Source organism: Magallana gigas, chromosome 4, assembly GCF_963853765.1.
Source record: "Magallana gigas chromosome 4, xbMagGiga1.1, whole genome shotgun sequence".
NCBI lineage: Eukaryota > Metazoa > Mollusca > Bivalvia > Ostreida > Ostreidae > Magallana > Magallana gigas.
Window position 1 is genome coordinate 49,467,580 of NC_088856.1, and position 13,590 is coordinate 49,481,169.

Genomic DNA, 13,590 nt, shown 5'->3' on the forward strand with positions numbered 1-13,590 from the left:
GAATATTTATATAGCGTTGTCAAGAACATCTTTTAAGACCGGAGTAAAAAGCTCTAGTACCTATTTAATAAGAACATAAACTTTGTGCATTCAGAGCTTAGTTTTCTATTCATAAAATCTGTATGTGTCAAGAGTTTTAACGCCTCCGAATAGATATCTGTTCTCTTTCACAAAAGAGCTCTTACAAGCGGTTCCTAAATAGGTAAAACTTCAAAGAATTTTTAGCAATACCTTAAAAATAATAGAACGTTGATGACCTTTTAAAAGACATTGAATACGTTTTCTTTATAAGATAAAACAACGAACTTGGATATAATTGAACACTTTTAAGTAATGGTGACGAAGAAATCAAAACGAAAGTAGAAACATACGAAAGGTATTGTGAAAATCCAGTTTCCATTTAATGAATGTAATAATGGGTGAGGAATTCCTATTGCACGCTTTCAAATTGAAATGCGAATTTCAAGTTATGGTAAACGAAATAGTAACCGCGGATATTGAGGCTGGTGTGAGAAAAATGATTGAATTTGTTTTGCAACAGCTAAAACAACGCTGTCCCGAATTAGAAGTGGCTGACATAATACCGACAGGAAGTTTTTATGAGGGCACAAAAGTAGGAGCACCTGACGAGTTTGATTTCATGCTGACTTTGGCGAAGCTTTCTGTACCCGACAAAATTTCTCTGCATCCAGGTTGCTCTGTGTGGTATCCTCATATCAAATTACAACCAGAGGTTGATTTTCCGTCTCAGTATAAGGTTAATGTTCGTCTTGATGGAGAACAAAGCAAAGATAAAGACTTCCTAGGAAATCCGAGGTTCGTAGTTCTTGACTTTTGGAAGGAAATTAAAAAAGAAATGGCTAGCCTTAATAATTCTTCTGTAAAATTTATTTTGCCCCATACTAAGGGATCAATTTCTTTTGAACCTTGTGAGAGCAAAAAACTAGAATTTTTCTACATACAAAAGTCGACATTACCCGAGAATACCAGCATTCAGTCAGAGGTGAAAATTTTTCCAGTAGAGAGTTTAAAAATTGGAGTTGATCTAATGCTGGCTATGGATCATCCTTCTTTAGAGTCAGTAGTTGAACTGCCAGGGTTTCCTAAACGTTTTAAGGATTTACTTTTTAAACACGGATGCCACGTAGTTCCTAAATCATGCCATATCAATCATATGGCCCGTACAAAGTGTTGGTTTGTAACCTTTTCGTGCATGGAACGTGAGCTGATAAGCAACATGAATGAGCACCACAAGAAATGTTACAAGATTCTGAAGTCACTTATCAGCTCTGATATTAACATGTCAAGAAAATGCATGAACTTGTCATCTTATACTCTAAAAACTGCATTTTTATTTCATGTATATGGAGAAAACGGATGTTTATCTTCTGAAACATTGTCTGGATGTGTTTGCGACGTATTGGACTATATGTCCTCAAACTTGTATCATACAAAGATGCCGTGCTTTTTCGCAAGAGATATGAACACTTGGGGGAATATTCTAGAAACTCCTTGGTTTCAATGGAAGGTATCGGAAAGTTCCTTGGACTCCGGTTATGCGTTTGCAATATGCTGGATAAAATTAATGTATGCATTTTTAAATCATCTGAAAAAAATAATCTCCGAAAAGAAAAAAATTTCTGAGGAAGATTCAAAAGCCCTTTTAAAAAGATGTGATTATTTCAAGGCAGCAGTTGGGAACGTGATGAAATACTTTGTAGAACAGAGTTTAGTTTTTCAAATTGAAGAAAATCCGGGCTCTTTAGGGGGTTGTACAGAGGAATTTTTCTCAAACTTTATCCAATACCTGAGAAACACTTATAATGTAGACTTATTTTTTCTTTTGTAGAATATCGATTTGTATAATAAAATATGGGTCTTTTATTGGTATAATATTCATATTTTTTTACTTATATTTTACATCAAAATACTTAAATGAAATATTCCATACTCGTTTTAAAGTCTTATTGAACTTCACAGAATGTGTTTTAATGTCCATGTACTAATATATTAATATAACAATTTAGAGGTTAAAACAATGTTTTTTTAAACATTGATCGATCATTAGCAGACACATTTTTATGTAAGAAAATAAGATGCTCAAAGACCGAAACAATTAACGAAGTAAAATAGTACTATTAGATAACCATTTTAACTTAGATAAGCTGTTTTTTTTTTAAAGTTATAAAAATTGTTGTTTTTTTTATATAAATGTTCTGCTTGCAGTTTGGGGTGTATATTGCAAGCATGTACTTTATATATATATATATATATATATATATATATATATATATATATATATATATATATATATATATATATATATATATATATATATGTACATTATTTAACTAAATATATTTAAACTCCATTTCGAGACTAAATAGGTTATTCTGCAACTTCCACAAAAACAAAAATTTAATTTCTCTTTTACAACAGCTCAGAAACCAACATACTCTTAACATTAAAAGAAGACGTTATAGATAGTTTTCGTAAGAACATGCAATACACTTGCATAAGAGCGGCCCTTGGAGCGGCTGCATAATTATAAAGCTCCCAGAACTTAAAATTTCAGAAAATTAATATCGACGAGTCTGAAACTAAAACGTAATATAGAGTATTGAGTATTGAGTTCTGATGAATACATTCATAACGTTTGGATCATGCATTTCCTTAATACATATACGTTCTACTTTAAACAAATAACTCTACGTTTTTAAAATACACTGCAACCAAAGTTCTAAGTGTTTACCCAATGTACATGAATGTATTGATCATATGAAGTAAAGACATTCATCTGCCTTTGACTTCTATCTAACTCACTAAATGTTAAGAACGATATAGCGATTTTTGACACCTTTTGGTTTCGACCTTGGCCTTTTCTGGATACCATGATCACTTCCGGTTTAGCTGAGGTTTCCTCAAAGCTTTTGGAGTGTTGTCGCTTGTCGATTAAAATTAATGACGATACACTCATAACATAGAAAATTATGTTAAAATAACTATTTATAATGCCAACTAATTAAAACAGTATCAAGGCCGATGTGAAAGAAGATTCAAAACTTTCCAGTGGCTCTGTTTTCCCCTTAACGGTTGTTTGACAAATGTTAATGGTTAATTTAAGTCTTTTACTGTAGACTAAAGAGAGTCGCAAAACATTAAGCATTAATACAAGAGTTGATCCCAAAGTAATGTCACACTATGCACCGCGCTTCTCACTTGCGCTGTATTGTATAAAATGATGCATTAAAATTGTCTTTATCAAAATTCTAATTCGAATGAAAATTTTGATTAAATTTCGTTAAACACTTATCAAGATATTGATGTTTATAGCATGATATATACGAGACGTCGGCGCATCATGAATTTACGTCATTTTAAAGTGTGTATTTATGAATAGCTTACATGCTTCAAAATTTGAAAAAAAGCTCCAATCAAAACACTTTTTTGAATCAGACATAAAATAGACGTTTTCTAACTGTTTTAAAAAAAAATAGGGATATCAACACCATGCCTTTTGTCTCCAGATCAAGAAATAAAAAGGCTGCCAATAGTGATACGATGCATTTTTGGCTTCGATGGATAGAAGTCACTAGAAAATGTACTGGAAAAGATATATCCACCTAAAATTGAGAGCGGGTGAACAAAGCACCCTTAACGTGGTTCCAATATCCAATAAAAGCATATAACATGTTTATAAATAATTTAGATAGACAGAAGACATACGCTCTAAAGAAAAGTTAAAGCTACTGTAGGTTCTTAGGTAATGAGCTATATCATAAAGCTACGTTCATGACTTTTAAAGAGACCTTGACAAACTGATCGTACATTAAATAATCCAATATACTACTGTAAATTCCTAATTAAACGCGAGGAATTAATATCCGCGTAAAATCGCGAGAAACCCGTCTCGCGAATTTTAAAATCTCGCTTTTAATTTTCAAACATATGTAAACTACATGAAACTATGATAAAATTTCGACATTCGCGATTTTATGTTCTCGCGATTTGATGGAAAATCGTTGAATCGCGGAATTAAGTACTCGCGTAAAATAAGGAATCTACAGTAATCGATTGATTACAAAAAAGAGTATTTAGTTACTTTATAAAAATAATGAAAAAATGTAAAATAGGGCATCATGGCCAATTTTAATAGAGTGCTAAATTACGAAATTATACCAGAACGCCAAAGATCTAGAAATGACGTCGCTAACGTGCGGCAACTATTCTTACCTCACGCTCTACAAAATATATTATCTTCAGGAAAATAATAATCATAATGCATTATAATTTTCAGATCTGAACTGAAATAGGTGGATATCCACAGCACGAATTTTCGTCACTTTACGTCGATTTTTCATGTTTTTATCGCATCTTTGACAAAATCTTTGGATCAAGCGCCGTTTGGCAAAGTTTAATGGTTTTTAATGTAAGTCTTTTACTGTAGACGAAAGATAGTCGCAAAAGAATTAACATTAATATGAAGCACCTGCTGAAAAATATCAATTTCTAGTTTTAAGGTTCCGTCACTGGTAACTGATTTCAACCAGTATAAAATTGTTGAATGTAATCTGCTCTATTGTTTGGAAGACATATGAATTACAAAATGTTAAAACATTATATCTTTTCATTTCATAATTCTCAAATTATTCTATTTTTAGGATGAACACTTAGAATTGTTGTTTAATTTTTTTCCCTACTTTAAAAATGAATTAGTTTGTTGCCATGTAGTTTCATTGAAATATAAATAGATAAAATTTAATATGATAACTAATTATTAACAGGAATCATGCTATCAGATTTTCCTAATGAGCAAAAAATCAATCAGAAAAGCTGAATTATTTTCCTTTCAATTAGAATGCTCGTGCCCTTACTACTACATACCTATTTCCACAATGTTAACATACTTTAAGTAAGGTTTGATATTGCTTTATTTTCCCGGCTGAATTCGTACCAAAAGGGATTTTTAAGGGTACTCTACATGTATATGTATGTAATTCTGAGAGAGAAACCTTATGTTCAGGCTGAATTGGTATAAGAAGGGACTTTTAAGGGCACCCTTCATGTACATGTATGTCATTCTGAGATACATTGTAAGAATGTCGTGATATAATTTCGATTATGAAACAAACGTTTTCTTGTTATATCTCACATTACAATTTGAATGCAGTTATTGCTGTTTATAAATGGAACAGGTGTCACGTTTATAGACACATTTCGTTTGAGTGACCTTTTTAAATGGAAAATGGTGGAAATTAATAGAGATGTAAACATATGCACAGAAAGGGCAACGTCCACAGTTTCACGTATCTTTTTGAAAATATATATTCAATATATCAATGTTCATGCACGTTATATAGAGACCATTCATGCAAGCGTATTCTAAAGAAGTTCTCAAATTTATAAATTCTTAGGCTTGAAAAATATTGATATTAAATATGTTAACATAGTTTTGTTCGAATCATGTTGTTAAATTTGTATTTACCAATTAGTTGGAGGGACAGATTTGCGGTATGGTTTGATTAGCTCTTTTTATATTAATTAAATTATTCTGAAGTATTTGAATCAAACACAAACATTTTATTATACAATATTAAGATTGATTCCGTTATAACATTCCCGCAGCTTCCCGACATCGTTTTCTTTCAAAAGTATCATGTTGAGCACGGCTAAGTTTTTGCAAAGGTTGTGCCTCACTTTTCATTTTTTTAACATCATTTTTAAATGAAAGTTTAAGAATATTATAAGGTTCATCGATCAGATCAATATGATAGTATTGAAAAGCTTTGGGTTTATCGGTTTCTTTTGTGGGAAAACAATCTTTCCTTTGACAAACGTCATTGCAATGAGCATCTGAATCTGTATTATTTGATACGGCTACATTAACACTGCTAGTCTTTTGCGAAAGGCTATGTGGTAGTTTCTCGGAAAGATCCTTGTCATTCTGAACGTCTGTAAAATTAATGTAAACAAAGCTTAGCTGAAATTTCTTCCCAGTATTATGGAAATAGTCGTAAAATGTAAGAAAATCAAACATAAAGATAAACAAAATTATTTCACCTTTCTCGGTCAGAACATTAGGTGTAGCAGACGCACTTAATCTATAAGTAGATCAGATTATTCATGTATTAATGCATGCACAATATTTTTTTTTCATTTACATGCGGTTATTTAAAACTTACAATTTTTTTTGGGATATCAAATAAGATGAAATTTTTGACGAATCATAATTACCTGAATATACAAAAGACAGAAAGACATAAGATGCAACAAACTACGAATCCACCAAATGACACAATTAGTATTGAAAACCAGTGAAATCTCGTTGGACCTTCATCTTCCTCTAAATGAGTATAGTTCAAACTAAGAACTATATTTACCAAAGAAGTAAAACATACAAAAGTTTTTTTTTTCAATCCAGTGTCAAATAACAAAAATATTTAATGACTGTACGATGTACACATGTATTTTTTTTTTATGAAATAGTTTTTTTTGTCAATTAGATTTTCAAAAAATGAAATATCTTTATGTGCTGTTTTGTTGTAAATGTACTCACGTGTAATGTTTTGACATCCTTTGCTTTTATCACACGGATCACACAAACACTTCTCTCTGCAGAGTCTTCCATAGAACCCGTTTGCACAATTATCTGCACAATTAACACCTCGTGATCCAGGCCAACATTCTTGAGAAGGAGAAGATGCAATGTAGACATATACAAAGCGTTTATCTGTCACATTATGGAATTTATTTAAAAAATTTCGCAAGTACATGTGTTTATATGAATTACCTACGCAAGAGGTTCCGACAATTCGGTAATTCGGACAGCAATCCAAAGGCTCTCTGTATAAATAAATTCTATCGAACATATCTAAATTTTGCCAAGCTAAATTTATAGGCAGTTACTCGTTTAATCAATTAGATATGTAAGAATAAAAAGGATTTTCACATACCCATTTGAAACATTTGAACAAGTACCCGGGTTCTCTGATTCACAAGTATTAAGCCATGCTGTGAAAAGGGTAACTGTGAACAGTATATCCATCACTTACGTAGGAAAGAGCATTAATGACACGTTATGAAAACAGTTTTGATAATATCAAGGAAGAGGAAATTGTAAAGGAAATAATTCCTTAATTTTAGAATGCATTATGTGCACTGAGTAATAAAACAGGTAAACGTACAAATACAAACTGTAATATGCAAAATAAAAGAAAATAAACTTTTATTATTATTTTTGTTTTGTGGATAAACAGATGTGAAAGTAAAATTTATAGTTTTTAATTGATATTCAAAGAGAAGAAGTTGATTTATTCTATTTTTTTTCATTTTCATCCAGATTAAATATGTTTTTACTGCCATCAGACTTACAGACACTGTTTCGTTCATTATTATATTAATTTAATTTTGATTTAAAGAAAATGAGAATAGTTTCCAAAATTGACTGTAAAATTGAATATATTGGGTTAAGTCACATGCAACAAGATCATTAAGTGGTATGGGATTACTTATAATAAACTATCATGATTATGCAGACTTTTGCTGTTTTTATGTTTAGTACATAAAAACTGAGGCGAAGACATCAACATTTAAATGACGATGTTGGTCGACATTTTTGAATAACCATCTAACACTCTATAACGAAATTCAAACTTCGCATATATTTTATACCTTACTAAGCTTTTGGCAAAGGTAAACACACGATGTTATATGACAATAAGTACATACAATACTGTGTTCTTTTTTGTTTATGCAACACACATGAACACAGGAAAAAAATTAATTTGAAGATTAAATGAAAATAATTGTTGACTTTATCATCATGAATCATAATTAATATATTATGTGGATTTTTTAATTGTACATTGTATCATTATCGTGTAAGCATGAATTCTCTTTTTTAATGGAACGTTCTAAAGATAAAGAAAAGATATTCATATACACTTAAGATACTAGAACTAAAAAAAGCAACAACATGTTTTCCAAAACTCTAAGCATAACAATTTGTTACGAAACATTTAATAAACAAATCTTGGCTATTTAGCTGAATGCAGACTGTCAGAAGCTTTATATCTTTGCTGCTGTTTTGATAGATAAAATCTTCATCTTTATGAAATCATCTAAGACCCGCCTGATTCAGTTTAAAATTTTGCAAAATCAGACAAAATCTAGAGATCAAGGAAGAAGTGTCAATGGGTTATTGATAGGTTTTAGAAATACCTCACGGTATATTTCAATAGCTTGTTACGAAATTGTCAAAATCAACAAATCCGGGTTATTTAGCTGAATGCAGAATTCTAGGATCCTTATACATTTTCTGTTATTTTGGTATATGGAATCTTTATTTCTTTTTACATCACATTAGTCACATTTTGTCCAAATAAAAGTTAAATAAAAAAGGAAAATATAGACATTGAGGAAAACGTTGGAATCTCGTTTGCTAAGAAATTTCAAGCCCAATAAGACTATGTTCATCATACAGATGACACAGACAGATATACAGAAAATCAGAAAGTCCAACTTCTTGAGGTTTCATAGCGCTCTTTTCTATTTGTATTTTTGAACAAAATTCTAAGCTTTGAATGCTTAATAAATCAAAGTGCTAATTATTTTCTCAAAACAGGAACACTGTTCAAAACACAATATTTCCCCAATTAACAACAAAAACACAATGCGAACATTTACATAGAAATACACGGAAGTACATTTGGACACATTTAGACTTATCTTTGTAATTCACTGTTAGCGTCAGACATTTCTCACGCTATTGCCACATAATTAGATACTTTGAATATATGCATACATTCGGGACATTAATAATGCTGTCATTCTAGATATCTTTAAGATTCTAATATTAAGATATTGAGAATGTCGTCCGTTTCAGTTATAGTTTAAAAGATTCAGGGTTTTTTTCGGAGATGTTTCTTCAGTCTATGTTGAACACCTATAAAAGAAATAAAAACAACCCAGAAATTTCTTTTCAACATTTCATATCAAGTTAAGAGGGCTTTGTAGTGTTTGTTGTTTACATTACGTATTCTAAGAGAGATAACTCTATGCTATCCCCTACTGTGTTATGTTGGGTTATTGCCCCTTATTATGTGTGACGTTGTTTCCGGTTTGAATAAAGGTCTTCAATGACGAACCTGTTTTATTCATGATCTAAATCTGGTTAAATCCGTGTGTGTAGCATACAAGGACGCTACATAAAATTGGCGACGAGGATAATTAACGCTTAAGGATCACGATGGCAGGTGTTTTGATGCATTATTTGCATGGACTTCCACATTTTGATGTTTCTGATGTAACTGGCATCGCATCCAAATGGCAAAGATGGCGTCGGGCATTTGAATTATATACAACAGGGAAAGGGATAGAGGGTGCAGCTCAGGCAAAGGCTTTGCTTCTACATACAGCAGGTATGGACGTGCAAGACATTTTCTTTACGTTACCGGAAGGTACGGGTGATAACGTTTACGCAAAAGCGCTGAACGCTTTGGACAAATATTTTAAGCCCCAAGCAAATGTTCCCTATGAGAGATCTGTTTTTCGAAGCATGGCACAGTCCACACAGGAGACTATTGAACAGTATATAACTCGATTACGTCAGCGTGCAGAAACGTGTGAATTCGGGAACCGTGACGCAATAGACGAGAGGATACGTGACCAGATTATCGACAAGTGCGTACGTCATAACTTGCACCGTAAACTACTTGAGAAAGGTAGAGAACTTACTCTCGACCAAGTCCGTGAAATCGCCAGAGCTATGGAAGACTCTGAGAGACAAGCCATATCAATTGAAAATCAGCCCCAAGGAGTCAGTAGCAATGTTGTCAACAAGGTTAGTGTTCAGAATAAGAGACGTTTTGTGAAAAAGACTAACAGTAAATGTTACAGTTGCGGTTATGAAGGGCACTTACGGAATGATCCTAGATGTCCTGCTAAGGGGAAAAAGTGTCGTAAGTGTAATGAAGTTGGACATTTTGAACGACAGTGTAAAACCAAAAACTGGAGTGCTAAGGGGAAACACGGGAGAGTTCATAACATTACAGAGCAGCCAGATCAAGGCGATGAGGACAAAGCTTACGCATTTAGTGTCCGTAATTCTGTGTTAGATGATGGCCTCGTTGTGAATGTTGGGGGTGTTGACCTCAGTATGATTATCGACTCAGGAGCAAGTTGTAACATTATGGGGATGCCCTTATGGAACAGTCTGAAGGACAAGCGCATCGAATGTGTTTCATCCAAAGCTGACAAGCAACTCTTCGCTTATGGAAGTCAAGAGCCCCTAAAGGTAGCTGGCATATTTACAGCAACCGTGAAATACAACCAAACCGTTATACCGGATGTGGAATTCGTGGTCATCGACGGGAAGGGACAGGCCCTACTTGGTCGTGATACAGCTCTACAGTTGGGTGTTCTACAGATCGTGCGCAGCGTTAGTAATGCCGTCAACGCAGATAACCGTTCAGTGTTTGATAAGTACCCTCAGTGCTTCAAGGGGGTAGGGAAGCTGAAATCGTTTCAACTAGAAATTCCGATTGATCCAGATGTTGAGCCAGTGATTCAACCAATGAGGCGGATACCGTATAGTTTGCGTGACAAACTCGCCAACAAGCTAGATGAACTGCTCGACCTGGACATCATTGAACGCGTTGAAGAGCCGTGTTCGTGGGTGTCGCCCGTTGTGTGCGTTCCAAAACGTTCAGGTGATGACATCAGATTGTGCGTAGACATGCGCCAGGCCAATACCGCCGTCAAGAGAGTTCGTCATCCTATTCCAACTATTGATGAACTTTTGCATGAAATGAACTCTAGTACTATTTTCAGCAAACTTGATGTTACTTGGGCATATCGGGAAAACAATCTTTCCTTTGACAAACGTCATTGCAATGAGCATCTGAATCTGTATTATTTGATACGGCTTCATCAACACTGCTAGTCTTTTGCGAAAGGCTATGTGGTAGTTTCTCGGAAAGATCCTTGTCATTCTGAACGTCTGTAAAATTAATGTAAACAAATTTTAGCTGAAATTTATTCCCACTATTATGGAAATAGTCGTAAAATGTAAGAAAATCAAACATTAAGATAAAGAAATTGTTTCACCTTTCTCGGTCAGAACATTAGATGTTGCAGACGCACTTAATCTATAATTAGATCAGATAGTTCATGTATTAATGCATGCACAATTCATTTTTCATTTATTTAAAACTTGCAAATTTTTTTTTTGGTATCAAACAAGATGAAATTTTTGACAAATCATAATTACCTGAATATACAAAAGACAGAAAGGCATAAGATGCAAAAAACTACAAATCCACCAAATGACACAATTAGTATTGAAAACCAGTGAAATCTCGTTGGACCTTCATCTTCCTCTAAATGAGTATAGTTCCAATTGAGAACTATATTTACCAAAGAAGTAAAACATACAAAAGTTTGTTTTTTCAATCCAGTGTCAAATAACAAAAATATTTAATGACTGTACGAGCTACAAGTGTATTTTTTATAAATAGTCTTTTTTTAAAATTAGATTTAAAAAAAAAAATGAAACATCTTTATGTGCTGTTCTATTGTACTCACGCGTTATGTTTTGACATCCTTTGACTTTATCACACGGATCACACAAACACTTCTCTCTGCAGAGTCTTCCATAAAAACCCTTTGCACAATCCTCTGCACAATTAACACCTCGGAATCCAGGCCAACATTCTTGAGAAGGAGAAGATGCAATGTAGACGTACACAAAGCGTTTATCTGTCACATTATGGAATTTATTTTAATAATTTCGTTAGTACATGTGTTTATATGAATTACCTTCGCAAGAGGTCCCGACAATTCGATAATTTGGACAGCAAACCAAAGGCTCTCTGTATAAATATATACCATCGAACATATCTAAATTTTGTCAAGCTAAATTTATATGCTTTACTCGTTTAGTCAAGTAAATATGTAAGAATAAAAAGGATTTTCACATACGTACCCATTTGAAACATTTGAACAAGTACCTGGGTTCACTGGGTTTTGTGATTCACAAGTATTAAGCCATGCTGTAAAAAGGGTAACGATGAACAGTATATCCATCCCTTAGGTAGGAAAGAGCATTAATAACACGTTATGGCAACAGTTTTGATAATATCAAGGAAGAGGAAATTGTAAAAGAAATAATTCCTTTATTAGTCCCCTACCGGTTTTCACCGGAGGGGACTATATCTTTCCTCTGCGTCCGTCAGTCCGTCCGTCCGGCATTAATAACACGTTATGGCAACAGTTTTGATAATATCAAGGAAGAGGAAATTGTAAAAGAAATAATTCCTTTATTAGTCCCCTACCGGTTTTCACCGGAGGGGACTATATCTTTCCTCTGCGTCCGTCAGTCCGTCCGTCCGTCCGGCTGTCTGTCCATCTGTCCGTCCGGCTGTTTGTCCGTCTGTCCGTCCGTTTGTCTGTCTTACTTCAACTTTCCACACTTTTTTTATGCGTTTGAGGAATAATATGAAATTTGCTGAACAGCTTAAAAATGTCAAACTACAGATCAAGTTTACACTTTTGTAGCGTCTGGTTGACATATTTTCGAGAAAATTAATTTTTTATATTCCAATGTTTTAATGTTCGGGTTCGATATTCTGCATAACAGTGCATTGTATTCACAATTTCCACAAACCGGTAAGGGACGTGTATTGCTTATGCAATACTCACAGAATGCTTGTTTTAGAATACATTATGTGCACCATGTACATGTAATACAACAGGTGAACGTAGAAATACAAACTGTAAAATGCAAAATAAAAAAAACATAAATGAACATTTTTTTGATAAACAGATGTGAAAGTAAGTTTATATTGTTTTTAATTGATATTTAAAGACAAGTTGATTTATTCTAATTTTTTGCATATTCATCAAGATTTAATATGTTTTTACTGCCATCATATTTTCTTATAGACACTGTTTCGTTCAACATTATATCAATTTACCATTGATAAAAAATGAGATCTTGAGAAAATTTCCAATTTTCACTGTAAAATTGAATATTTAGAGTTAAGTCACATGCAACAAGATTATTAAGTGGCATGGGATTACTTATAATAAATTTATCACGATTATACAGACTTTTGCTGTTTTTATGTTTAGTACATACAAACTGAGGTGAAGACACCAACATTTAAACGACGATGTTAGTCAACATTTTTTGACTGACCATCTTACACTCTATAACGAAATTTAAACTTCGCATATATTTTACACCTTACTAAGCTTGTTTGGCAAAAGTAAACACACGATGTTATATGACAATAAGTATAGAGAATAATACAAACAAATACTATGGGAAGTAGTATAGACATTAAAACTTTTAAAGAGACTTTTAGTCATGTGTTTTTAATTGCTTATGCTACAAATATGAACACAAGAAAAAAATATATGAATTTGGAGATTAAATGAAAAAAAATTGTAAAAGCGCTTTGAGAAATGCATTGCAATTTAAAAGCGCTATATAAAAAACTTGCAATTATTATTATTATTATTATTATTATTATTATAAAACAGGTTTTGACTTTATCATCGTGAATCCTAATAAATATATTGTAAGGA

General features: G+C 32.9%; 3 protein-coding genes and 1 long non-coding RNA gene across 12 annotated transcripts in view; 2 read left to right on the forward strand and 2 right to left on the reverse strand.

The window, feature by feature from the left end:
* Positions 1-85: 85 nt before the first annotated feature.
* On the forward strand, positions 86-1,884 carry LOC109620542 (cyclic GMP-AMP synthase-like receptor 1). The gene has a single exon (XM_066082711.1). The coding sequence runs from the start codon at positions 404-406 to the stop codon at positions 1,847-1,849; it is 1,446 nt and encodes a 481-aa protein (XP_065938783.1). The 5' UTR covers positions 86-403; the 3' UTR covers positions 1,850-1,884.
* A 3,625-nt stretch (positions 1,885-5,509) lies between these two features.
* Positions 5,510-7,207, reverse strand: LOC105342916 (uncharacterized). The gene is made up of 6 exons (XR_010713330.1): positions 6,954-7,207; positions 6,791-6,843; positions 6,557-6,685; positions 6,235-6,343; positions 6,061-6,101; positions 5,510-5,952 (listed from the first exon to the last, which is right to left on the reverse strand). It is a non-coding gene; the product is annotated as an uncharacterized lncRNA (long non-coding RNA).
* Positions 7,208-9,556: 2,349 nt separating this feature from the next.
* Positions 9,557-10,839, forward strand: LOC136275100 (uncharacterized). Its single transcript, XM_066083410.1, has 2 exons — positions 9,557-10,765; positions 10,831-10,839. Exons 1-2 carry the CDS (start codon positions 9,557-9,559, stop codon positions 10,837-10,839), a joined length of 1,218 nt encoding a protein of 405 aa, XP_065939482.1.
* Positions 10,705-13,590, reverse strand: part of LOC109621053 (uncharacterized) — a 54,678-nt gene continuing 51,792 nt past the window's right edge. For 3 of the 9 annotated variants that reach the window (XM_066082714.1, XM_066082712.1, XM_066082720.1), the window contains 6 exons: positions 11,984-12,050; positions 11,818-11,870; positions 11,584-11,712; positions 11,270-11,405; positions 11,107-11,147; positions 10,705-10,999 (listed from right to left, as the gene is read on the reverse strand). In XM_066082714.1, coding sequence (XP_065938786.1) covers positions 10,842-10,999; positions 11,107-11,147; positions 11,270-11,405; positions 11,584-11,712; positions 11,818-11,870; positions 11,984-12,050 — 584 coding nt within the window. In that variant the 3' untranslated portion in view covers positions 10,705-10,841. The remainder of the gene's footprint in view (positions 11,000-11,106; positions 11,148-11,269; positions 11,406-11,583; positions 11,713-11,817; positions 11,871-11,983; positions 12,051-13,590) is intronic. The other 6 variants (XM_066082715.1, XM_066082713.1, XM_066082719.1 and 3 more) reach the window with 6 other exon arrangements.